Raw genomic sequence first — 26,501 nt, 5'->3', positions numbered from 1 at the left:
ACTGAGGCATGAGAAGCGAGACTCCTTGAACTCCTCATGCAGTGGGTGAAGGAGCTCCCTTAGCTTTGGAAAAAACCGCGAGGCTGAATCATGTGGAGACAACGTGGAGACTTGGGCTGAGGCTCTGTCTGTGTGAGAGGGATGATCTCCCCCTCTACAACCAGGCTGAGGGATGTAGCCAAGGGCGCCAATGGATCATGCTTGGTGCTGTATAGACACTTCCATACCCCATACTGAGGCTCCTTTTGCTTGACTTTTCAAGGCAGTGGCTGGCAGCAAACTAAAATAAAACGTAATAGGATGGTTGGTGTTAAAAACCACAGTTCCTGCTGATTCTAGGGGCCCCAAGACTGTAATTGGCATTTATTATGTCCTCTATGGCTCTTATAAATTTTATTTTTTACTTTATATTTTTTAATTGAAGTTCGATTTGCCAACATATAGTATAACACCCAGTGCTCATCCTGTCAAGTGCCCCCTTCAGTGCCTGTAACCTAGTCACCCCTCCCCTCACCCGCTTCCCTTTCCACTACCCCTTGTTCGTTTCCTAGAGTTAGAGGAGTCTCTCATGTTCTGTCTTCCTCACTGATATTTCCCACTCATTTTCTCTCCTTTCCCCTATAATCCCTTTCACTATTTCTTATAATATCTCTAAAAACTCATATGTCCCAGAATGCATATATTTACAAATACTAGAACAAAAATTTGTTTAATGTTTCTTTATATTTTTTCTGTATTATCTACTAAATTATATAGTGTATCATGGTGGCTTTTTCCCCCAATTGCTTGTTGAACTTTTATAATATAAACAGTTCTTCAAGTTATTGTCAGGTGTAGTTTTCAGCATTTGCTATAATTTTACCCACTTAATAAACATGTGGATGACTATTACAGAATTTAAAGTTTTTAAAATTATAGTAACCCAGAGCACGATAGCACCTGTCGCGCGTGCTGGGGGCGACAACCGTCCAGGGCTGAGGGTAAGGGAATGAGGAAAAGAAAGAGACATAAACAGAGTGGGAGCAGGAGGGACATATGGCCGGATTCAGCCACAATGCCAACTTTATTTGTATTATCCACTCTTTTATAAAGCAGGGTTGTTTAACAAGCAGGATATTTTAAGCTTAGTTCTCCAGACATGTCCTTTCACAGTAGACAGCAACAGTATGCGCCCTTGAATAGATAGCTATAGTATGCATCCTTGAGCCACAAGCCTTCAACAACAAGGGTGAGACAGGTGGCTGCGGTTGGAAGAGTCAACAGAGAGCCTTTTTGCTCAATCCATTAACCCCTTCCTGGCACGCGGCTCCCAACAAGCACCTGCAAAACTTTAAAGCACATAAATATACTATGACTCATTCATATAACACTGACAATTGATTGAGCTTAATCTTGTTTGTTAACCTGTGTGTCATTACTGTGTGGAAATTGCAAAGTTCACAAGTCACTGAGCGTCCAGGTTTGAAAGTTATATGATTCCTGGAGGGGCTTTCAGCACAATAGTGTGAGGAACTCCACTGACCTGCTCCCTATCCAAACTGTAAAAGTTGTAAAACAAAACAAAACAACCATTTAAAGTCTGAGGAGGGATCCCTGGGTGGCGCAGCGGTTTGGCGCCTGCCTTTGGCCCAGGGCGCGATCCTGGAGACCCGGGATCGAATCCCACATCGGGCTCCCGGTGCATGGAGCCTGCTTCTCCCTCTGCCTGTGTCTCTGCGCCTCTCTCTCTCTCTCTCTCTCTGTGACTATCATAAAAAAAAAAAAAAAGACTCAAAGAATTGCCTAATATAGTGCCAAATAATTTCAACATAATTGGAAAACTTTGCTTTCATGAATTTATATACAACCAGTTTAGAGTAACACAAATAAACAAAATAAAAGTGTCAAATGCGAACAACTAAAAAAAAAAAAATAAAGTCTGAGGAATGTCTATATCTTCCTCTGTGAGATTTCTGTTCATGTCTTTTGCCCATTTCATGATTGGATTGTTTGTTTCTTTGCTGTTGAGTTTAATAAGTTCTTTATAGATCTTGTAAACTAGCCCTTTATCTGATACGTCATTTGCAAATATCTTCTCCCATTTTGTAGGTTGTCTTTTAGTTTTTTTGACTGTACCCTCTGCTGTGCAAAAGCTTCTTATCTTGATGAAGTCCCAATCGTTCATTTTTGCTTTTGTTTCTTTTGCCATCGTAGATGTATCTTGCAAGAAGTTGTTGTGGCCGAGTTCAAAAAGGGTGTTGCCTGTGTTCTCCTCTAGAATTTTGATGGAATCTTGTCTCACATTTAGATCTTTCATCCATTTTGAGTTTATCTTTATATAAACTCTCGAGTGAAAGAGAGTGGTCTAGTTTCATTCTTCTGCATGTGGATGTTCAATTTTCCCAGCACCATTTGTTGAAGAGACTGTCTTTCTTCCAGTGGATAGTCTTTCCTCCTTTATCGAATATTAGTTGACCATAAAGTTGAGGGTCCACTTCTGGATTCTCTATTCTGTTCCATTGATCTATGGGCCAACAAGCACATGAGAAAATGCTCCGCATCACTTGCCATCAGGGAAATACAAATCAAAACCACAATGAGATACCACCTCACACCAGTGAGAATGGGGAAAATTAACAAGGCAGGAAACCACAAATGTTGGAGAGGATGCGGAGAAAAGGGAACCCTCTTACACTGTTGGTGGGAATGTGAAATGGTGCAGCCACTCTGGAAAACTGTGTGGAGATTCCTCAAAGAGTTAAAAGTAGACCTGCCCTATGACCCAGTGCAATTGCTGGGGATTTACCCCAAAGATACAGATGCAGTGAAATGCCGGGACACCTGCACGCTGATGTTTATAGCAGCAATGTCCACAATAGCCAAACTGTGGAAGGAATCTCGGTGTCCATCGAAAGATGGATGGATAAAGAAGATGTGGTTTATGTATACAATGGAATATTACTCAGCCATTAGAAATGACAAATACCCACCATTTGCTTCAACATGGATGGAACTGGAGAGTATTATGCTGAGTGAAATAAGTCAATCGGAGAAGGACAAACATTATATGGTCTCATTCATTTGGGGAATATAAATAATAGTGAAATGGAATAGAGGGGAAGGGAGAAGAAATGGGTAGGAAATAGCAGAAAGGGAGACAGAACATGAAAGACTCCTAACTCTGGGAAACAAACTAGGGGTGGTGGAAGGGGAGGAGGACGGGGAGTGGGGGTGACTGGGTGGCAGGCACTGAGGGGGACAATTGACGGGATGAGCACTGGGTGTTATTCTGTTGTTGGCAAATTGAACACCAATAAAAAATAAATTTATTATTAAAAAAATAAAAAAAATAAAGTCTGAGGAATTAGTTCCAAGGATATATAGTCAGTGAAGACATATTAACTGGCTAGGAACTTACTGAACTACAATTAAGATAAACACGAAGAAATCCACAGACACATCACTATAAAAATGCTGAATCTTAATGCCAAGGAAGAAATCTCAGGAGAAGAAAAATAGAAAAATGAAACCCTTTATACTTAAAAAGGAAACTTTTTACAATGTAAGGAAACTCCAAAAAGATTAACAATGAACTCAGCAGAAACAATAGAGGTCAGAAGGAATTGATATAACATTCAAATTGCTCAAAGGAAAAAACTATCAACCAAGAATCCTATATCTATCAAAACTATTTTTCAAAAATGAAGATGATAGAAAGACATGCTCAATATAAACAAAACTGAGAAAATTTGTTGCTAGCAGACCTGCTTTACAAGAAATATAAAGAGAAATTATTCAAGATGAAAGTAAATGACCCCAGAGAGTACTTTGAATATATGTCCCCCAAATGTGGGGACAGGCACTAGGAAAGGTAATTGGAAAACTATAAAAGAAAGTATAAATGAACATTTTTTTCTATTTTCTTCGTTTAACTGATTTAAAAGCACTGTATAAAACAGTATGTATATAATGTATTTTTGGGCCTGTAATGCGTGAAAATATATTTGCCTATAGCAGTATAATGGAGGTCAGTGGGAGAGAAGATGTATTGTGATAAGAAAATGCCTCCAGATGGAAAATTGAGTCTATAAGAATAAATGAAGAGAACCATAAGTAATAAATAAGCTTAATACATAAATCTGTAAGTAAATCCTTGCTCTTTTCTTAATGTCTTTAAAAATATAAAGTTATATCATGTAAGAATTATAACAAAACTTTGTTTAGTTTGTAGTATTTATAGATGTAATATGTATTACAATAGTACCTCAAAAAAAAGGGTGAGATGGATATAGAGATATATAGAAATAATGCTTTTATATATAACTACAACTAAGTTGGTATGAATCTAAATCTGATCCTGATAAGTTAAGGTGTATACAGTAAACCAAAGATCACTAAGGAAAAAGCTATAAAACATAGATAGTGAAAAAATCAATGAAGTTATGTAAATGCTACATATAAAAACATTATTTTTTTTTTTTGTAAAAGAAAGCAGGAGGGGGGATCCCTGGGTGGCGCAGCAGTTTGGCGCCTGCCTTTGGCCCAGGGCGCGATCCTGGAGACCCAGGATCAAGTCCCACGTCGGGCTCCCAGTGCATGGAGCCTGCTTCTCCCTCTGCCTGTGTCTCTGCCTCTCTCTCTCTCTGTGTGACTATCATAAATAAATAAAAATTAAAAAAATTTAAAAAGAAAGCTGTAAAAAGAAAGCAGGAGGGATAGAGGAATGAAAAAATATATGAGAGGGGATCCCTGGGTGGCTCAGTGTTTCAGTGCCTGCCTTTGGCCCAGGGCGTGATCCTGGAGTCCCGGGATCAAGTCCCGCATCAGGCTCTGGCATGGAGCCTGCTTCTCCCTCTGCCTGTGTCTCTGCCTCTCTCTCTCTCTCTCTCTCTCTCTCTATCATGAATAAATAAATAAAATCTTTAAAAAAAGAAAAGAAAAAAGATATGAGAAGCATAGAAAAAAGTAAAATTGCAAGTAAAAACCCAAATATATCAATAAGAACATTAAGTATGAATGGATTAAAGAATCCAATCATAAAGTAGAGATTGTCAGACTTGATAAGTAACAAGATGTATGTCTATGTTGGATACAGGAGTCACATTTCAGATTCAAAGATAAAATGTATTAAAAAGGTTAGGAAAGTAAATATAATTTGAACAAAAATCCACAAGAATGTCATACTAAAGTGGTCATACTAATCTTAGACAGAATAGACTTTAAAACAAAAAAAATATTAAGAGATGAAGAGGGTCATTTTATAATGAAAAATTGTCCGGCCATGAGGAAGACGTAGCAATTATAAACATATAGGCACCTAATGACAGAATACCAAAATACATGTAAGAAAAACGGACAGAAATAAAGGGAGAAATAGAAAATTCAGTGACAATTGTTGGAGACTTCCATACCTCATTAATAATGAATAGAATAACTAGGCAAAAGAATAACCAAAACATAGAGTCAAACAACATTATAAACAAACTAGATTTAACAAACATGTCCAGAACAATCCATTCATTAAAAGCAGAATAAACATTCTTCTCAACTGCCCATAAACATTCCTCAAGAAAAACTATACACTAAGCCACAAAACAAACCAGAATGTATATAAAATCATCGAAATAATACAAAGCATATTCTCCAATCACAATTAAGTGGTCTTCATAATTAAAAACAAAGTAGAAAGGGAAACTCACAAATATTTTGGAAATTAACAAACCTCAAAATTACTATTTGTCAAAGAAATCAAAAAGGAAATTAGAAGGCATACTGAAATAACTGAAAATTAGGATCCAACCTATTAAGATTCATGGGAGGCAACTACAACAGTACTTGGGTGCTAGTTTCTTCCAATGAAAGTCTATATGACCAAAGAAAAGAGATTTTGAATTAATAATGGAATCTTCCACCTTAAGACACTTGAAAAAAGAAAAGATATCTGATCAAAAGCAAGTAGAGGATGGAAATAAAGTTTAGAACAAAAGGAAACAAAACAGAGAATAGAAAAACAAAAGAGAAAAAATCAAAGAATCCAAAACCAGGTTCTTTGAAAAGATCAACAAAACTGACAAACAATAGGTAAATTGACCAAAAAATAGAGAGAAGACTCAACTTGCTAAAATGAAAGATGAGACACTACTACAGACCTTACAGAAATTCAACAGTTTTAAAGGAATTATATGAACAATTGACACCCCTAAATTAGATAATTTAGATGACATGGATAAGTTCATAAAATACCTAAAATACCAAAACTGACTTAAGAAAAGACACGTGAATGAATCTGTAACAACTAAAGAGATTGAATTAGTAACTTAAAAGTTCACACCAAGAAATGCCCAGGTCTAGAACTTCACTGATGAATCAGCAAACATTTGATTGTTTGGGAGGGACCTAAAGGATCTTCAAGTATCCCACAAATAGGTGTTTAAGAGAGAACTGTGAGATCGAGGAGACTGAGGAAGGAGGGCTAGGGATTCCAGAGTCTGAGGAAAGAAAGGAATGGGAAAGTAAAGGCTGAGGTTCCTGGGTCTGCATACTATAGTCAATGGGCAATTGCAGGATCATAAAAGATACATGAATTGCACAGTGGAGGTCATCGTTTAGGAAAAGGGAAAAACAGAGATAAGTCACATAGATCATGGGCCAGACCATCAACCACCATCCCTACCACTGAAGTCCACATCAACCCAATCACAAAAACCCATTGTACCCCTCTTTCTAGAATGCAGCAGTGACAGCAAAAAGCAGTGTGTTGAATTTGTTTACTGTGTCACAGAAACTAGGGAGTTCTGGGAAGCCCATGTTTAAATCCAACTCCCAGGAAAATAGATAAAGACTCTGATAAAATTTATGAATGGAGAAATTATTGGAGTTTCTTGGCAAGTAATTACTAGACACTGGAAATGTAAATTTTCTCTGCTTGGAGGGCACTCAGTCTATGATCCAATTATTTTATTCCTGTATATACACTAGAGGAAGTTTTCCAACAGTGGAATAGCAACCTTTGATGGCTTAGAAGTTATTTCAGTGGGTGAGAATAGCATCTATTTATGAGGCTGCTTCATGCCGGCTAAGAAGGCACTTGAACGAGTATCTACTTAATGGGTTCATAGGGTATTGGTGTCCAGTGTTTAGACGAACTGCTCCAGGACGTTGCTGCCCCCGCATTCATTTTGTGTGGTCAGGGGGCATGCTGGGACCTCATACTAACACTAGCCCTGCCCTAGATGACAATCTACAGAGGCTCAATGCCAAAGTCTGATGTGATGTTCTGCAGCAGGCCTTCCTGGTCCTGCCAGAACCTTCACCTCGTAATTCCCTTAGGTAAGGGTCCCCATGGACCATACCAAAACTCCACTCTTTTAGGTTCGAAAAGACCCACGTGGACTTGGCTTTGGAACTCCAAACAAGTCAAGGGAGGATGATAAGGAAGGCCTGCGCCCCAGGTTCTACTGAACTTCTCTGCCCACACCCGTCTTGTCCTCGCCTTGGGTCCCCTCGAAGCATGAGGTACAGTTCCTCCAACCTGTGAGTAATGAACCTCTCTTTTTCACTTTCCAGTGTAGGCTTTTAATGAACATTGGTTCGCCAAACCAAACGTCACGATCTGCTTTAAAAATATGAGTCTAACAAAGTAACAAGAGCTGCCATATCTGCTTTTAAAGTTCTTTAATAAAATGCAGACATTGTGCTATTTCACTATTCAGGCTTTAGGAAGCAAGTGGAAAAAAATACCCCAGTGAATTCTAGAACTATATTATCATTGTACGACTAACAAAGCTGACATTTCATGTGACGGAATATTTCCGCTATATCAGAATTTTACCATTTTACCAGGACTTCACAACTAACCAGAACCCCGTTTCCGCCACGTGGGTAGAGACCCCGTCACACTCCCACCGGTCACAGCCGCCGCGGCAGCTGGACGCGTCACTTCCCAAGCTGCTAAGGGACGCAGCGCAGAGACTTGTGGGAAATGTAGTCCGCGAGGGGTTTCCCGCGCGGGACTCTGGGAGTCTTCCGGGGTCCTCCCGCGCGCTGCGGCCCCGCCCTTCTTCCGCCCGGAAGTCCCGCTCCCCGCCGGGTGCCCGCGCCCTGAGTCCGGTGTCGCCGCGGGCTCTGGCCTGCGCTCCGCGTCCCTGAAGGTCGGTGCGAGCGCGGACGGCGACAGCGGTCCCTGGGCCTGGCGGCTTGGGACCTGGGCCCGCGTGGTGCGGCGGCCGGGCGCGTGGGCGGTGGAGCGGAGCGCGGGGGCCGCTGGCCGGGTCGGCCCGACTCGCAGGGGGCGTCGGGGGCGGCTGGCTGCGGGCCCAGGCCTGGGAGGTGCCTGGCGGCCCGAGCGGCAGAAGCCGCGTGCCCGGCTCGCGACGCCCCCTTCGCGTTTCCCTCCCCGCAGCCTCTGAGCCGGTGCCCGGAACGTCGGCCCCGCGGGGCTGCCGGGCTCGTCGCTCCTGCCGCCCCGAGGCCAGGGCACGTGCTTGCTTCTGACGTCGTTTCCGATAATGCAGCCAACGTAGAGCAGCCACTTCTGAGAAGGACTCGCCGGAAACGTGCGCATCGCGTTGCCGCGTGGCTTTGCCCGCCTGGTGTGTGCCGGGCTCCGTGTGCTTCAGGCGTCCGTAATCCGGGCCCCATGTGCTCTAGGCCTTGTGTGCATCAGGCCTCGCGTGCCCCGGGCGTCCGTAATCCGGGGGCTTCGCCCTGAGCGCCGGGGATCTGCGAAGGCCGTAAATTCCTCGGCACAACGTCAGGAGCGCGTTTTGCATTTTCCAGTGTGTAAAATGGGAGAATGCGACTGCATTACCCTCCCGGCTAGACTGCTGTTTAGGGCACAGATACAGCGCAGCTCCTGCCTAATGGGGGTCAGCAGAGGCCCCTGGCGGAGCGAAGGACACAGTTGTCTGAGATGCGGCCGGGCTCCGGGTGACTCCGTGGCCTCTCACCTCCAGCAGCCTCACTGAAGTCCACCGAGTGCACCTTCCTTACGCTCTTCACAAGTTCTGGGTGTGGTTGTCAGCTTCTGTGATGGTACGTGTAATTCGACTTGCCCCTGTGTAATTTTACTAAGAACATACTGAGTTTGGGGGTTTAGATGTATCCCTCTAGCACGGGCTGGGTGACAGGCCAACCAGATTTAGTGACTGTAAGCAGCAGTCCTCTTATTTTGTTGAAGTCCCGTGGCTCCGCACCTGGGGCTAGGGTCACATGATCAGGTCCTGTGCTAGTGTTTGCCAGGTTCACGATGGAGGACATAGTCCTCTGGTGCCGTGACTAAGCTTGGTGGTTGGTAATTGGTGGAAGAGGACTTTGTTTACTGTTTTTGGTGGTTGGTGCTGGCTGTTGGCCAAGCCACGTGTCCCTACCAGGTGAGCCCCAGGTGTCTTCCAAAACAATAGTGGTCCTAGGAGGTAGGTAAGCTCTCGTGGAAAAGTGCCCTTCATCCTGTGTTAGGGTCACATGTGCTGAGGTGCTCTAGACGAAAGCAAGTCAGATGGTAAAGCCCAGGTCAGTGTTGGAGGTGATGAATACAGGGGAGCAAGTCGTTGAGAACCACAACAGACCGCACTGTGTACCTTACGTATATCTTTTCCTATAAAGTCATAGGCCAAAAGTGTTGTGTGGCAGGATGTGTAATTTCTGTGAGGATGAGGTATTTAAACCACAGGTGTCCTCACAGAGACACCACTGTGAAGCCCTTCGTGTAATGTCTCTATTAATAGGAGCATGGCTAAACAACCATTATTTTAATAAACATATTCAAAATCTATTTTTTTAAAGAATTTATTTAGTTATTCATGAGACACACAGAGAGAGGCAAAGACACAAGCAGAGGGAGAAGCAGGCTCCCTGCAGGGAGCCCGATGTGGGACTTGATCCCGAGACCTAAGATCTCGCCCTGAGCCGAAGGCAGATGCTCAACCACTGAGCCACCCAGGCGTCCCATATCTTCAAAATCTTAAATTGATTCTTACTGTTACTGTCAATAAGTCAGTGGGAAATATGTGTTTTAATTAAGGATATACCGTATGTGTAAATTCATGGGTTTGTGGGTATTCCTTCAATAGGGTCTTTCCTGCCCTTTTTCCAGGTGTAAAATACACTTGTCCCAGAGAAGGCTGGCGGGCTCTCTCAGTCCCCTCTCAAGCTCTCTCACTCTCTCTCTGTCAGTTGTCTTTTCTAGCTGCTGTGTAGAGAGCTTCCGACCAGTGAATCCAGGATCTGGGAGCAAGCCACAGCAGTCTTGTCATGACTCTAGTCCATTCGCCTTCTCTCCCAGCTATTTTTCCAGAGTCTCTATGCTTTTCCAAGAGCAGCAGAAGATGAATACATCTCTGGTGAGTGGTTTGTGTGTTTATTTGTTTAGTGGTCCCTCAGTTTGTTTTATGTGGTGCTTGATGAGGAAGGGGTCATCCTTTAAATAGAAAAGTAAAAATAAGTGAAAATGCATCTTCAGGAAGATACACATAAACACGATAAAGGTGCCATGTGGATATGGGCAGGTTATGTGACCTTAGAGTCATCCAAGGTGAGTACACATTGGTCTCTGGTCTTTCTGATGCTGTGGCATCAGACACACATTGGTTATGTCTTTTAGGAGAGAGTGTGCCATGTTGTCATGGGACATGAAAACTTGTGGGCACAGAAGTCTGAAGTGGTGTCTTTGTTGGTCACATGGATGAAGTAGTGGACAGTGTTGCACTACCAATCTGGAAATAAACACTCCAGCACTCTGCAGTGGTGATGGCTACTGGTGCAAAAACACAACTTGCCTGATAAGGTTTGCTAAAATAGCATCCCAGACAACTTTTGAAAGGCCCTTCTCGATCCACGGCTGGCCCTTGGGATGTCTGCAGGACTGAGTCAACTGTAGGTCTTTTAAATCACTCTCCACATGTATCTCTCAGCCAGTCCGTCTGTGTAGGTTATGCATCAGACTGTTCAGAGTTGTGTTTTCTGACAAAGAGTTCCACACCCCGTTTGTACCTTAACCTCTGCGGTGCCGTCTTAATTCATGTCTTCTAAGTGAAGAGGTAACCTACAGCCTGCATATCAACCCAGATTATAGTTCATTTCAGTGACTGTGCTGTAGGCTTTGCCTTTCTTGCATCATCTGCGGCAGTGAAACTACTGTCTGCGATCTTCTCCTAGGTATATTTTTTTAAGATTTTATTTATTTATTCATGAGAGACGGGGGGGTGCAGAGACACAGGCAGAGGGAAAAGGGAAATGTGGGACTCCATCCCGGGACTCTAGGACCACGCCCTGAGCCAAAGGCAGATGCTCAACCACTGAGCCCCCCCCAGGCGTCCCTCTCCAGACATTCTTGTCTGTTAGCTTCTGTGGCGGCCTCCCTGATGATTTCTTCTGTTTGTGTCCGATCCTGAACATGGCTCATCCAAGTGTTCACGTCTGCACTGCATTCACACCCTGTATGGTTTTCCTTGACTTGCATGGCCCTCTGTGCTGGGCAGTTTCTTTCTCCAGCCTGGGCCTCTTCCCTCGCCCTTAGACTATGGGTTCAGCTCCCTGGTGAGTGACTTTTTTGATGCCATCCAGAAGGCACCTCAAACTGAGCGAGTCCCACCCGAAAACCATATCTTCCTTTCTTCTTTCTTGGATGATAGTTCTTCCATTCAGCCAGGGACTCAAAAGGCCAAAGTGGGGTTTCTGTACTCCTTTTTCTCTCCCACTAATCTCATCTGACATCAAGATCTGGACAGATGTATAATATGATGTATCTGTATTTTAGTCACACACCATTGTAGTCATTTAGAGTAGCATCATTGTCCTAAAAATTTTCCGTGCTCTTTCCACTCCTTCCTACTCATAGCCCTTGGCAACTGGTGTTGTTTTTATTGTCTTCGTAGTTTTGCCTTTTACAGAGTCTTATGTAGTTGGACCCACACTGTACATAGCCTTTCAAATGTGCTCATTTCACTTAACTAAGGTGCATTTATGTTTCTTCCTTTTTTTTTTTTTTATTAATTAACTTTTATTGGTGTTTAATTTACCAACATACAGAAAAACACCCAGTGCTCATCCCGTCAAGTGTCCACCTCAGTGCCCGTCACCCATTCCCCTCCAACACCCGCCCTCCTCCCCTTCCACCACCCCTAGTTCGTTTCCCCGAGTTAGGAGTCTTTATGTTCTGTCTCCCTTCCTGATATTTCCCAACATTTCTTTTCCCTTCATTTATATTCCCTTTCACTATTATTCATATTCCCCAAATGAATGAGAACATACACTGTTTGTCCTTCTCCGATTGACTTATTTCACTCAGCATAATACCCTCCAGTTCCATCCACGTTGAAGCAAATGGTGGGTATTTGTCGTTTCTAATTGCTGAGTAATATTCCATTGTATACATAAACCACATCTTCTTTATCCATTCATCTTTCGATGGACACCGAGGCTCCTTCCACAGTTTGGCTATTGTGGCCATTGCTGATAGAAACATCGGGGTGCAGGTGTCCCGACGTTTCATTGCATCTGAATCTTTGGGGTAAATCCCCAACAGTGCAATTGCTGGGTCGTAGGGCAGGTCTATTTTTAACTCTTTGAGGAACCTCCACACAGTTTTCCAGAGTGGCTGCACCAGTTCACATTCCCACCAACAGTGTAAGAGGGTTCCCTTTTCTCCGCATCCTCTCCAACATTTGTTGTTTCCTGCCTTGTTAATTTTCCCCATTCTCACTGGTGTGAGGTGGTATCTCATTGTGGTTTTGATTTGTATTTCCCTGATGGCAAGTGATGCAGAGCATTTTCTCATGTGCATGTTGGCCATGTCCATGTCTTCCTCTGTGAGATTTCTCTTCATGTCTTTTGCCCATTTCATGATTGGATTGTTTGTTTCTTTGGTGTTGAGTTTAATAAGTTCTTTATAGATTTTGGAAACTAGCCCTTTATCTGATATGTCATTTGCAAATATCTTCTCCCATTCTGTAGGTTGTCTTTTAGTTTTGTTGACTGTATCCTTTGCTGTGCAAAAGCTTCTTATCTTGATGAAGTCCCAATAGTTCATTTTTGCTTTTGTTTCTTTTGCCTTCGTGGATGTATCTTGCAAGAAGTTACTGTGGCCAAGTTCAAAAAGGGTGTTGCCTGTGTTCTCCTCTAGGATTTTGATGGAATCTTGTCTCACATTTAGATCTCTCATCCATTTTGAGTTTATCTTTGTGTATGGTGAAAGAGAGTGGTCCAGTTTCATTCTTCTGCATGTGGATGTCCAATTTTCCCAGCACCATTTATTGAAGAGACTGTCTTTCTTCCAATGGATAGTCTTTCCTCCTTTATCGAATATTAGATGGCCGTACATTTCAGGGTCCACTTCTGGGTTCTCTATTCTGTTCCATTGATCTATGTGTCTGTTTTTGTGCCAGTACCACACTGTCTTGATGACCACAGCTTTGTAATACAACCTGAAATCTGGCATTGTGATGCCCCCAGCTAAGGTTTTCTTTTTTAATATTCCCCTGGCTATTCGGGGTCTTTTCTGATTCCACACAAATCTTAAAATAATTTGTTCTAACTCTCTGAAGAAAGTCCATGGTATTTTGATAGGGATTGCATTAAACGTATAAATTGCCCTGGGTAACATTGACATTTTTACAATATTAATTCTGCCAATCCATGAGCATGGAATATTTTTCCATCTCTTTGTGTCTTCCTCAATTTCTTTCAGAAGTGTTCTATAGTTTTTAGGGTATAGATCTTTTACCTCTTTGGTTAGGTTTATTCCTAGGTATCTTATGCTTTTGGGTGCAATTGTAAATGGGATTGACTCCTTAATTTCTCTTTCTTCAGTCTCATTGTTAGTGTATAGAAATGCCATTGATTTCTGGGCATTGATTTTGTATCCTGCCACGCTACCAAATTGCTGTATGAGTTCTAGCAATCTGGGGGTGGAGGCTTTTGGGTTTTCTATGTAGAGTATCATGTCATCGGCGAAGAGGGAGAGTTTGACTTCTTCTTTGCCAATTTGAATGCCTTTAATGTCTTTTTGTTGTCTGATTGCTGAGGCGAGGACTTCCAGAACTATGTTGAACAGCAGTGGTGAGAGTGGACATCCCTGTCTTGTTCCTGATCTTAGGGGAAAGGCTCCCAATGCTTCCCCATTGAGAATGATATTTGCTGTGGGCTTTTCGTAGATGGCTTTTAAGATGTCGAGGAAAGTTCCCTCTATCCCAACACTCTGAAGGGTTTTGATCAGGAATGGATGCTGTATTTTGTCAAATGCTTTCTCTGCATCTAATGAGAGTATCATATGGTTCTTGGTTTTTCTCTTGCTGATATGATGAATCACATTGATGGTTTTACGAGTGTTGAACCAGCCTTGTGTCCCAGGGATAAATCCTACTTGGTCATGGGGAATAATTTTCTTAATGTGTTGTTGGATCCTATTGGCTAGTATCTTGTTGAGAATTTTTGCATCCATGTTCATCAGGGATATTGGTCTGTAATTCTCCTTTTTGGTGGGGTCTTTGTCTGGTTTCGGAATTAAGGTGATGCTGGCCTCAAAGAACGAATTTGGAAGTACTCCATCTCTTTCTATCTTTCCAAACAGCTTTAGTAGAATAGGTATGATTTCTTCTTTAAACGTTTGATAGAATTCCCCTGGGAAGCCATCTGGCCCTGGACTCTTGTGTCTTGGGAGGTTTTTGATGACTGCTTCGATTTCCTCCCTGGTTATTGGCCTGTTCAGGTTTTCTATTTCTTCCTGCTCCAGTTTTGGTAGTTTGTGGCTTTCCAGGAATGCGTCCATTTCTTCTAGATTTCCTAATTTATTGGCGTACAGCTGTTCATAATATGTTTTTAAAATCGTTTGTATTTCCTTGGTGTTGGTAGTGATGTCCCCTTTCTCATTCATGATTTTATTAATTTGAGTCTTCTCTCTCTTCTTTTTAATAAGGTTGGCTAATGGTTTATCTATCTTATTAATTCTTTCAAAGAACCAACTCCTGGTTCTGTTGATCTGTTCCACAGTTCTTTTGGTCTCGATATCATTGAGTTCTGCTCGAATTTTAATTAACTCTCTTCTTCTGCTGGGGGTGGGGTCTATTTGTTGCTTTTTCTCTAGTTCCTTTATGTGTAAGGTGAGCTTTTGAATTTGAGATCTTTCCAGTTTTTGAATGTATGCTTGTATTGCGATGTATTTCCCCCTCAGGACTGCTTTTGCTGCATCCCAAAGATTTTGAACGGTTGTAACTTCATTTTCATTAGTTTCCATGAATCTTTTTAATTCTTCCTTAATTTCCTGGTTGACCTTTTCATCTTTTAGCAGGATGGTCCTTAACCTCCACGTGTTTGTGGTCCTTCCATATTTCTTGTTGTGATTAAGTTCTAATTTCAAGGCATTATGGTCTGAGAATATACAGGGGACTATCCCGATCTTTTGGTATCGGTTCAAACCCGATTTGTGACCCAGTATGTGGTCTATTCTGGAGAAAGTTCCATGTGCACTTGAGAAGAATGTGTATTCAGTTGAGTTTGGATGAAAAGTTCTGTAGATATCTGTGAAATCCATCTGGTCCAGTGTATCATTTAAAGCTCTCGTTTCTTTGGAGATGTTGTGCTTAGAAGACCTATCCAGGGTAGAAAGAGCTAGATTGAAGTCACCAAGTATAAGTGTATTATTATCAAGGTATTTCTTGAGTTTGGTTATTAATTGGTTTAAATATTTGGCAGCTCCCACATTCGGGGCATATATATTGAGGATTGTTAAGTCCTCTTGTTGGATAGATCCTTTGAGTATGAGATAGTGTCCCTCTTCATCTCTCACTATAGTCTTCGGGGTAAATTTTAATTTATCTGATATAAGGATGGCAACCCCTGCTTTCTTTTGAGGACCATTTGAATGGTAAATGGTTCTCCAACCTTTTATTTTCAGGTTGTAGGTGTCCTTCTGTCTAAAATGAGTCTCTTGTAGACAGCAAATAGATGGGTCCTGCTTTTTTATCCAGTCTGAAACCCTGCGCCTTTTGATGGGGTCATTAAGCCCGTTCACATTCAGAGTTACTATTGATAGATATGAGTTTAGTGTCATCATATCTATTCAGTCCTTGTTTTTGTGGATTGTTCCACTGAACTTCTTCTTAAAGGGGAATTTTAAGAGTCCCCCTTAAAATTTCTTGCAGAGCTGGTTTGGAGGTTACATATTCTTTCAGTTCCTGCCTGTCTTGGAAGCTCTTTATCTCTCCTTCCATTTTGAATGAAAGCCTTGCGGGGTAAAGTATTCTTGGTTGCATGTTCTTTTCATTTAGGACCCTGAATATATCCTGCCAGCCCTTTCTGGCCTGCCAGGTCTCTGTGGAGAGGTCTGCTGTTACCCTAATATTCCTCCCCATAAAAGTCAGGGACTTTTTTTCTCTTGCTGCTTTAAGGATCTTCTCCTTATCTTTGGAATTTGCAAGCTTCACTATTAAATGTCGAGGTGTTGAACGGTTTTTGTTGATTTTAGGGGGGGATCTCTCTATTTCCTGGATCTGAATGCCTGTTTCCCTTCCCAGATTCGGAAAGTTTTCAGCTAGGATTTGTTCAAATACATATTCTGGCCCTCTGTCCCTTTCCACGCCCTCGGGAACCCCAATTAAACGTAGGTTTTTCTTCCTCAGGCTATCATTTATTTCCCTTAATCTATCCTCATGGTCTTTTAATTGCCTGTCTCTTTTTTCCTCAGTTTCCCTCTTTGCCATCAACTTGTCTTCTATGTCACTCACTCGTTCTTCCACCTCGTCAAGCCTCGTCGTTAGGACTTCTAGCTTGGATTGCATCTCATTTAATTGATTTTTAATTTCTGCCTGATTAGATCTAAATTCTGCAGTCATGAAGTCTCTTGAGTCCTTTATGGTTTTTTCTAGAGCCACCAGTAGCTGTAAAATAGTGCTTCTGAATTGGCTTTCTGACATTGAATTGTAATCCATATTTTGTAACTCTGTGGGAGAGTGGGCTGTTTCTGATTCTTTTTTTTGAGGGGTTTTCCTTCTAGTCATTTTGCTTAGTGCAGAGTGGCCAAAAACAAGTTGTATTGGGAAAAGGAGAAAAAGAGAGAGAAGGAAAGAAAAGAGAAAAAGAAAAAAGAGAAAGAAGAAAAAAATAGGGGAAAAAGAGAAGAAAAAGAAAGAAAAAGAAAGAAAGGAGAAAAAAGAAAAAAGGGGGGGGGAGGGGGAAGCAATCAGAAATCAAGAAGAAAGAGAGAAAAAAAAAGCACAAAACAAAACAAAAAAAACAAAAACAAAAACAAAAAAAACAAAAAACAAAAAAAACCCACGGGGGAGTATCTTCCGATTCTGTGTAGTTTAAGTCCCTTGATTTCCCTTGGAACTGGTCCGTCTCGCTGGTCTTCTGGGGGAGGGGCCTGCTGTGCTGATTCTCAGGTGTTAGCACTTGGGGGAGCTGCTCTGCCCCTGCCTGGTGCAGGGCTCGGTGGGGGTTGTTCACCCCGTGAGGCCCCGGGAGGAAGCCACAGTGGCGGGGGCAGCTCTGGGACCCTGGAGTCAGCCCCCGCAGTAGCTCCGGGGCTCTCCGTCTGCAGGGCCTGGGGGCTCTGGGGCGGGGCCGCTGATCTGCTCAGTTCCAGGCAGGAGCGTCCTTGCTGTCCTGGGCCCTCCCGGCCTCTGCCTGTCCCGGGGGAGGCCGGATCCTGGGCTGTGTCCCGGCGCCCTGTGCTCCGGGGCCTGCGCTGTTGGATTCGCGCTCCCGGCGGTGCAGCCCCCTCCGCGGAGCCGCCGCCCGAGCCTCTCCGAGCTGTTCCCAGAGCCGCGCAGCCCCCTCCGCGCGGAGCTTCTTCCTCTGCGCGAGCCGCCGCCGCTGAGCTGTTCCCGGAGCCGTGCAGCCCCCTCCGCGGAGCCGCCGCCCGAGCCCCTCCGAGCTGTTCCCGGAGCCGCGCCGCCCCCTCCGCGGAGCTTCTTCCTCCGCCCGAGCCGCCGCCGCCAAGCTGTTCCCGGAGCCGCGCAGCCCCCTCCGCGGAGCCGCCGCCCGAGCCCCTCTGAGCTGCTCCGGGTCCCGCCGAGCGCTGCAGCCCTTAGGGAGCTCGGCGCACTCTCCCGGGCGCAGTTCCTCTGTTACTGTCCCAGGGAGCCCGAGGGCGTCCCCGCCTTTCTGGGGATCCTGCTCCAATTCCCGGGGAGCCCCCTTCCGCGGGGAAGGTCGGTGCAGCTCCTGCTCCTCCGGGACGGGGCTCTCCTGTCCTGGGGACACTCGCCCCGGCCTCAGCCCGGCTCCTCGCGGGGCCCCTCCCCCTTGGAGGCCTTTTGTGTCTTTATTTCTTTTTCCCCGTCTTCCTACCTTGATAGAAGCGCGAACTCTTCTCACTGGAGCGTTCCAGCTGGTCTCTCTTTAAATCTCAGGCCGAATTCGTAGGTTTTCAGGATGATTGGATGGTTTTCTAGGTAATTTGCTGAGGACAGGTGACCTGGAGACCCTACTCCTCCGCCATCTTGCCCCTCCCCCCTCTTCCTTTTTTTTTTAATGGCTTGATAGCTCATTTATCTTTAGTGCTGAGTAATATAATTGTCTGAATGTACCACATTTTCATGCATCCATTGAAGGACATTTTGGTCGCGTCCCAAGTTTACGCAATTGTGAATAAAGCTGCAATACATCCATGTGCTGGTTTTTCTGTGGACGTTTTCAGCTTCTTTAGGTAAATACCAGAAGTGCAATTACTGGATTGTGTGTTGAAAGGTTGTGTTTACTTTTGAATCCAGTACCAAACTGTCTTCCAAATGGCTAAACCATTTTTATATTTTGATGTGGCAGCCATAGCAAATTAAAACACTGTGCTTCATTCCTTAACTTTTTTATTCATTACTGTATATAGTTTTACAATATGAATCTTTATCACAACATACTAAAGCAGTAGTGCCCTATTTCATACACCATAAAGGAACTTTAGAATAGTATAAATCTGTTTCCAAACCTATCACTTGTATCAATAGTATAAATACATAGGTACATCTTGAGTCTGTACGTTTTGTTTTCTTTAAAGGACCATGTATTTTATAGACACCAAAAGAAGAAAAACGTTTATTTATTTATGTTTACATATACACTTGCCATTTCTAGTAATCTTGATTCTGTCTTATGGATCCATATTGTTATTTGGTGTCATTTTCTTTCAACCATGGAGAATGTTCTTTATCACTATAGTGCCATCTTTTGATGATGAATTATCTAGTTTTTGTTTATCTGAAAATGTTTTCATTTCACCTCAATTTTGTAGCATAAGTTTTCAGTGGATGTAGAATCATGGATTGAAGGATATTTCCTTTCACCACTTGAAAGATATCTTTTTCCATTGCTTCTGATAAGTCACTCATCATTCATATGTATTTTTATCTGAATGTGCTCTTCCTTCTATGGCTGCTTTCAAGTTTTTTTTTTTATCCTTGGATATTGGCAGTTTGACTGTAATGTGCCTAGAGTAGTTTTTTATTAAGTTAATTATGGGTCATTGTAATTTTTAAGTTTGTAAATTACTATCATTCACAAAATTTGTGAAGGTTGTAGTAATTGTTTCTGAAAATACATAAATGCTCAATTCTTTCTTCTTTACTTATGGAACTCCAATTACATGTTGTTAGACTGTTGTTAAACTTGTTTTTAAACCTCGTTCCATTTTTCTTCATTTTCTTTCTCTGTGTCTCACAAAGATTAGAAAAATCTGTTGATCCATCTTCAAGTTCAGTGGCTTTCTTTTGCTGCTGTTTACAGCCTGAGGTAGGAAATTTCTACTGTGGTTTCTCTTTACCCCACAGTGCAGAGTACAGATCATGCTGTATTTTGTACAAGATAAAACACACAAAGAAGAGTGAACTCCCAGACTCCTGTTCTGATCCAGGCTAATGCCTTGAATTGAGGCATGTGTCATTACAGGAGTTGGTGTCATTTGAGGATGTGGCTGTGAACTTCACTTGGGAGGAGTGGCAGGACCTGGATCATGCTCAGCGGACCCTGTGCAAGGTCGTGATGCTGGAGACCTACAGTAGCCTGGCATCTTTGGGTGAGTGAAAGTGTCCACTTTTTTCTTCATTGGTATATGTGCAACTGTTTATGAAATTAAATGTTTCTTAGGTTTAAGATTCAAGGCCCAGAAGAACGTGTGTTCACCCCTCTACTCAGAGGTTCACATTGGCCCTTCATTGTACAGCTCTTGCAGCGGTGCTCCTGTCATTCCTCAAAGGCCGTGAAACCAAAGCAGTTTGTTAAGAGTCCCTCTTTATTTCTGATCGACAGGGCACTGTATGACAAAACCTGAGGTGATCATCAGGTTGAGCTAGGAGCAGAGCCATGGATTGTAGAGGAACCCCCAGCCCAGAGCCTCCCAGGTCAGTCAGTGCATACTGGGCAGGGGTCTGGGAAGAGGAGAGCCCAGTAGATGCTGGCCATGCTGGGCTGTTTTCCCCAGTGCTTTTCCCAGGTCCAGACCTTAGGACAGTGAGTCTGCATGTATCAGACTCATGAATTCTTTACTCTCATACACAGACATCCCCATTTTTAAAAAATTACCAAGTATATTTTCTTAGACTTACCAACATGTGGTACCTAGCTGCATCTCTTGGAATATTTTCTTGGTTAGTTACAATCCCTAGATTCTTAATGTCTTCCTTTTGTCTATTTTCAAGGACTGTTTTCTTTCAGGCATTTATTCATACATTGGTTTAATCTTTTGGCATGTGAAGTGGAAAATTTTAAGCACTGGTCATTTTTGTTGTGTAAAGAACAGTAATCAAAGAAATGTCCTTTTCATGGAATGTGAAGTTTCTTGAAGTTTCTTGAAATGTCCTTTTCAGGGAATGTGAAGTTTCCATTTCCATATGTCATACATGGTGCACCTAAAATCTGGAGTAGGGTATGGATATCCATCACCATATTGGAGATGTAAATTAGGGAATTATTAACCCTAAACTGGGTAGGATTAGAGGAGGTTGCCTAGGGAGTTATTAAGAATTGAGAGAAGAGGTCCAGCTGGAACCTTGTGAATGACAGCATCAGAGATCATGAAACAAAGGAGGACCCAGTAAATTGTTGAGCACGGAAGGAGGTGGTCCATGACATGAGAGGAGAAACTAGAGATTATTGGTTGAAGTCTAGTAGAATGAGGTGTTTAGGTTAGGGTACTCAAACTTGGGGACTGGAATCTGAAGTTAGCATTTTTACCTTCTTTTGTGGAAATCATTGTTAAAAAAGAGAAAGGTGTGTGACTCCAGTTTCAGTAGAACTATAGGACAGCTGAAACTCTGAAATGCAAGATAGAAGTCTTTAGAAACTAAATTATCAAGTATGGACATTTGTAAACTGTGGGTGAGAATGCCAGGAGTTTGTTTGTTTGTTTGTTTGTTTGTTTCTACCTAAGTAGGATCCAGAAGAAGATTTTTCAGAGTTGGTGGGCACAGCAGAACCTAAATCTTTTAGACCAGAAGGGAGGAATTGCACAGTGATGACCAGAGTTTTCTGTACCCGTTATGGAATCTTGGGATCCAGTCCCACATCGGTCTCTCTGGTGCCTGCTTCTTCCTCTGCCTGTGTCTCTGCCTCTTTCTCTCTCTCTCTGTCATGAATAAGTAAAATCCTTAAAAAATAAAAGAAAAAAAAAGAAAGCTGTCTTTGGCTAGCATGAAGAAGTAGAGATGATGCCTTTGAAAAACCCCACAGGTGCCCATAGCCATCCATAGAGGAGTAAAAAAATAAAGTTTGTCCCTAAGCAATATACCTGTTTAGGTGACAGACAGATGGCCCTCTCCTGCATCCTAGAGTAACCGATCCAGGAAGATCTTGCCATCTGCAAAGCTGAATGATAAGAAAAAGCCCAGCACAAGGAACCCACAGGTATTATGAGAGAAAGCAGGAAACAGAACAGGGACAGAAATGCAGTTGAAGGACCTCAGCTGAGAATCATGGCTAGGGAATAGGTGAATATTGTGACCAGATATTTCCTAGTGGACCCAGAAAGGGGAAAAAAAAAACCTTAAATAGGCAAAATGAACAAATAAAACCATGCTTTGATGTTAGAGAATCTGTTAGTGTAATGTGTTACGTTAATTCATTAGAAAGAAAAATCATATGTTTATCATAATCATACCCATTATTGAGTCTTTAAAATTCATATTCTACTGCAATGCAAAAAAACTTCTTTATTCTTACACAAACATTCCATAAGAAGTGCTTAGATGCAATTCACAGATATGGTTACTTTGTCTTATTTTAGATGTCCAGACTGCAAATGACCTGATGGAGACCCAACAGGAGCATCAGAGCAGACGTTTGTGGCAATTTGGATTCTCCAACCAGGAAACATCAACTGAGGAGAGAACCGACTTGGGAAAACCGGTTATATGAGTGCAATCCACATCTCAAACCTGATTATAAATGATGGAAACTATTCAGGAACAAAGCCAGAGGAGTTTAACATGTGTCAGGACATGTTTCTCCCCAGTGAGCCTGATGAGATACATGATAGAAAGAAGCCTGAGGAGTTATATGACTGGGAAGCCCCTCAGGTGTTCTGGGCCTCTTAGTTGTCATCAGAAGGATCAGACTTTGTAGCCACTTGTTGAATTTGTTGGGCAAGGGAAAGGCTTCAACAAGGAGACAACATTCTTTACCTGTAGCAGGGCTTACACTGGAGAGACTGCCTATAAATATTGGAGAGCCTGTGACAAATCTGCTCTCCTTGCCCAAGAGAGAACTTCCATGAGGGAGAATCCCTGTAGATATAATGAATGGGGGAACACCATTTGTTTGAAACCAACACAGCTGAATCTTCCTAGAGCTGATTTTGAGGAACATCACCATAAATGTAATCAAAGTGGGGATAATTTCTGCAAGAAATTACACTTCCCTCAGTTTTCAAGGACTCAGCTAGGAGAGAAAACTTTTGAATGTGATGTATGTGGTAAAACTTTCTACAAAAAGTCTAATCTCAGTAAACATCAGAAAATACACGCAGGAGAGAAACCCTATAAATGTAGCGAGTGTGAGAAAACCTTCATCAGTAAGACAGTTCTTACAATCCATCAGAGAACTCATACCGGGGAGAAACCCTATGCATGTATCAAATGTGAGAAATCTTTCTGCCATAAGTCATTCCTAACTGTTCATCAGAGAATCCACACAGGAGAAAAATCATATGAGTGTTATGAAGGTGGGAAATCCTTCTCTGTGAAGACAAAACTCACTGTACACCTGAGAACACACACAGGGCAGAAATGCTATGAATGTAATGTGTGTAGGAAGTTCTTTTACCAGAAGTCAGCCCTCACTGTACATCAAAGGGTTCACAATAGGGAGACACATCATGAGTGCATTGCTTGTGGTAAAACCTTCCATAAGAAGCCAATTCTCATTGCACATCAGAGAACTCACACAGGAGAGAGACCATATGAATGTAAAGAATGTGGGAAGTCCTTTGGCCATTGCCCAGCTCTTACTGTCCATCAGAGAACTCACTCAAGAGACAAACCATATAAATGTAATGAATGTGGGAAATCCTCCTGTGTAAAGCCAAAGCTCACTGTGCATCTGAGACTTCAAACAGGTGAGAAACCGTATGAATGTAAAGAATGTGGGAAAACTTTCTACCAGAAGTCAAAACTCACTGTACACCAGAGAACTCCCACAGGTGAGAAACCTTACAAATGTAAGGAATGTTGGAAAACCTTTTGTGAGAAATCAGCTCTGAATAAACATCAGAGAACTCACACAGGAGAGAAACCCTGTGGGTGTAAAGAACATAGGAAAACTTTTTACCAGAAGTCAGCCCTGACTGTGCACCGGAGAACTCATACAGGAGAGAAACCCTATGAATGTCATGAATGTGGAAAAACTTTCTCTCAGAAATCACACCTCAGCAAACATCAGAGAACTCACACTGGGGAGAGGTCATGTATGAGACTGGCTATGTGTATGTCAAAACTCACTTTCTCTTTGTGTTGGGCACACAGCCTTCATTCCTCAGCCTCCCTTAACTGTGGGTGGAACCATGTAATTGAATTCTGGCCAAGAGGATATGAATATAAATTACAAACATTACATCTATGACTTGCCACCAAAAATACTTACTTGCATTTGCTGATTTTTTCATTCCCTGTGCTCCTGAAGCACAGATTACACACAAGTTTGTTTTGGGGGCCACAGGATGGAGATCACAGCCATGACTTAGGGCAGAAAGAATTGAATGGAGAGGGCAGAGGTCTTCTCAACTCTACCTCAGAAATCTTTGCTTATATTTACCTGAATGAGAAGTGTTCACTGTTGGACCCTTTTATGTGCCCTACTGACACATCTACAACACTACCAGTCCACTGTAGTGAGTTCACTTTGATTTTGAGATAGGAGAGGAGTTACCAATCCGTGTGTAGGAAATCACACAGGAAAGAACCTGTGGGTCATCTTTTAAACCCAAGTCAATGTATGGAAAAATTAAATATAGGAAGGAAGAATCCAATAAAGGTAGGAATGCCTTTATCAGACAGAGATGACTCACTTAGATGAGCACTTAGAATAAAGTGAAACCTTATAAATATCTTTAATTTGTCCAAGTTTTCAAGAGAACGAATTTTGTGTTTATCAGTGAATTTCTCATGAAGGAAAAATGATCAGTTTCAGCAAGGTTTATAAAAACTCAGCTATAAATGATAATGTATTGAAAAAAGTTTTCTAAACACTATAGACCATTGGTTATTTTGAGTGATTTTAGCCTCCAAGGGGACATTTACCAGTACTACTGCTAAGTAGCCAGTGCCCGTTCTCCATTTCTTTAGTCTGTATTTACAGGGCCCATGAAGACTCTAAGTAGTGGAGAAATAGATTCCAACTATTGACAGAAGGGCATCTTACAAAAGAGTATGGTGGGATGGGACATAGTAATGTGGCCATTTTTGGAAAATTGAGTGGATACAATCTGCTTTCTGGCGATAGAGTTCACATCACTTACATATAAAAACTATATTAAAACTCAAGGATTGGGCAGCCCTGGTGGCTTAGCAGTTTAGCGCTGCTTGCAGCCCGGGGTGTGATCCTGGAAACCCGGGATCAAGTCCCATGTCGGGCTCCCTGCATGGGGCCTGCTTCTCCCTCTGCCTGTGTCTCTGCCTCTCTCTGTGTCTCTATGAATAAATAAAAACTTAAAATAAAACTCAAGGATGTCTGTTTATAAAGCTGCTTGGCTCAAAATCTAGGACATCATCTGTACTCGGTCTTGGGCACAGTCCCTTCTGCGTGGTTGCTCTTAAGCTGAAGCCATGTGACCTGACATGACCAGTTAGGGCCCTGCACAACACAATACAACACACGGTGGTGGCACGGAGATGGGAGTTTCAGCTGGTCCACTCAAAGCGGAGGGGAATCGGGAGGCACTTAGCCATCTGTGGTCCATAGAAACTTTGGGTTCTAGCAGGGCACACCATCAGTTCCTGGATTAGGGTGCAGTGGTTCTGGGGATGACTTCCAAGGTTCTGGATTCTGCACTCAGTCATTTTCTCTCTTCTACAAGACATACCCCCCCCCTTTTTTTAACTAGTTTCTTCATTTGAGCTGTTTCTAAACCTTTCATTTGTAATTGATTTGATTCCTTTAAAAAAGTTTTTGGATTTCTGATACATGAAACTACTGTCCACTCTATTAGATGAAAGCCAGCCCCATACTTCTGGAACAGGATCCACTCTACCTCAACCTGAGAGTGATGTGGGGACAGAGCCTCTGAGATTTGTAAAAGCCTTATTAATCATCTGTGAGAATATACAAGGTGCACTCTTAGGAGTCTCAAGGAAGGGGCATTTTTAAAAAGATTTTATTTATTCATGCGACACAGAGAGAGGCAGAGACATAGGCAGAGGGAGAAGCAGGCTCCTCACAGGGAGCCTGATGTGGGACTCGACCCCCAAACTGGGAACATGTCCTGAGCCAAAGGCAGACGCTCAACTGTTGAGCCACCCAGGTGTCCCAAGAGTCTCAAGGAAGGGTCTTAAAGCAGCACCCTTGGTCTGAGATTTACTCTGCGGCTCCATTTTGCTGGTACTGTCTTGAAAGTGATCTTTAGCCTGATCTAACTGGAGAAGCTGGGAAGGAGGAACAGTTTTATTTTCAAACCTAGTGAGTCCTGGCTCCTTGGTATTTTGTCTAGGTTAATCTTTGAACAATCTCTTCTAGGTCATCTTCCTTTACCTTAACCTTATAAGTGACTCCACCAGCTATGGATTTTAGTGTTTCTCAGCTGGGAACCCACTCTTGATTGCCCCACTGTGGTGATGGGGCTACAGTTCTCCTTTTCCAGCTGACACGATCTTTGGGTTTCCAAGTAAAGGGCCTGGAGGGAGATTGCAAGGCTGAGCAGGAAGATTTTCTTTCTTCTTTGGCAGATAGTCATGTGGTTGTGAGCAGGGGTAGGGGAAGGTTCCAGTCCTTTTTCTCTGATCCTATTTCACTGTCTAGAACTTCAATGTCATGAATAGTATTTAAATACGCCTGAAATGCTTCTAACACTTCACCACCAAGTATAAGTGAAGTTACCTTCTATTCCTGGA

The 26,501-nt window shown here is 42.7% G+C and overlaps 1 protein-coding gene across 2 annotated transcripts; it reads left to right on the top strand.

Annotated features, from left to right (window-relative positions):
• The first annotated feature begins 8,045 nt into the window (after positions 1-8,045).
• LOC121485741 (zinc finger protein OZF-like) lies at positions 8,046-25,021 on the top strand. Of its 2 annotated transcripts, XM_041746470.1 has the most exons (5): positions 8,046-8,129; positions 8,381-9,012; positions 10,153-10,319; positions 19,855-19,981; positions 22,187-25,021. In XM_041746470.1, exon 5 carries the CDS (start codon positions 22,672-22,674, stop codon positions 24,016-24,018), a length of 1,347 nt encoding a protein of 448 aa, XP_041602404.1. In that variant the 5' UTR covers positions 8,046-8,129; positions 8,381-9,012; positions 10,153-10,319; positions 19,855-19,981; positions 22,187-22,671; the 3' UTR covers positions 24,019-25,021. The 2 variants fall into 2 exon arrangements, with proteins under 2 accessions (XP_041602404.1, XP_041602405.1); XM_041746471.1 differs by having other exon boundaries at positions 8,052-9,012; positions 19,839-19,981.
• Positions 25,022-26,501: the final 1,480 nt, after the last annotated feature.

This window comes from Vulpes lagopus, chromosome 2 (genome assembly GCF_018345385.1).
Source record: "Vulpes lagopus strain Blue_001 chromosome 2, ASM1834538v1, whole genome shotgun sequence".
Lineage (NCBI taxonomy): Eukaryota > Metazoa > Chordata > Mammalia > Carnivora > Canidae > Vulpes > Vulpes lagopus.
Note: the sequence above shows the minus strand (reverse complement) of the source record. Positions and strands in the feature narration are given on the sequence as shown.

Bases quoted from the DNA above. Each gene is read 5' to 3' on its own strand.
- LOC121485741 (XM_041746470.1), top strand. From the start codon at position 22,672: ATGAGGGAGAATCCCTGTAGATATAATGAATGGGGGAACACCATTTGT.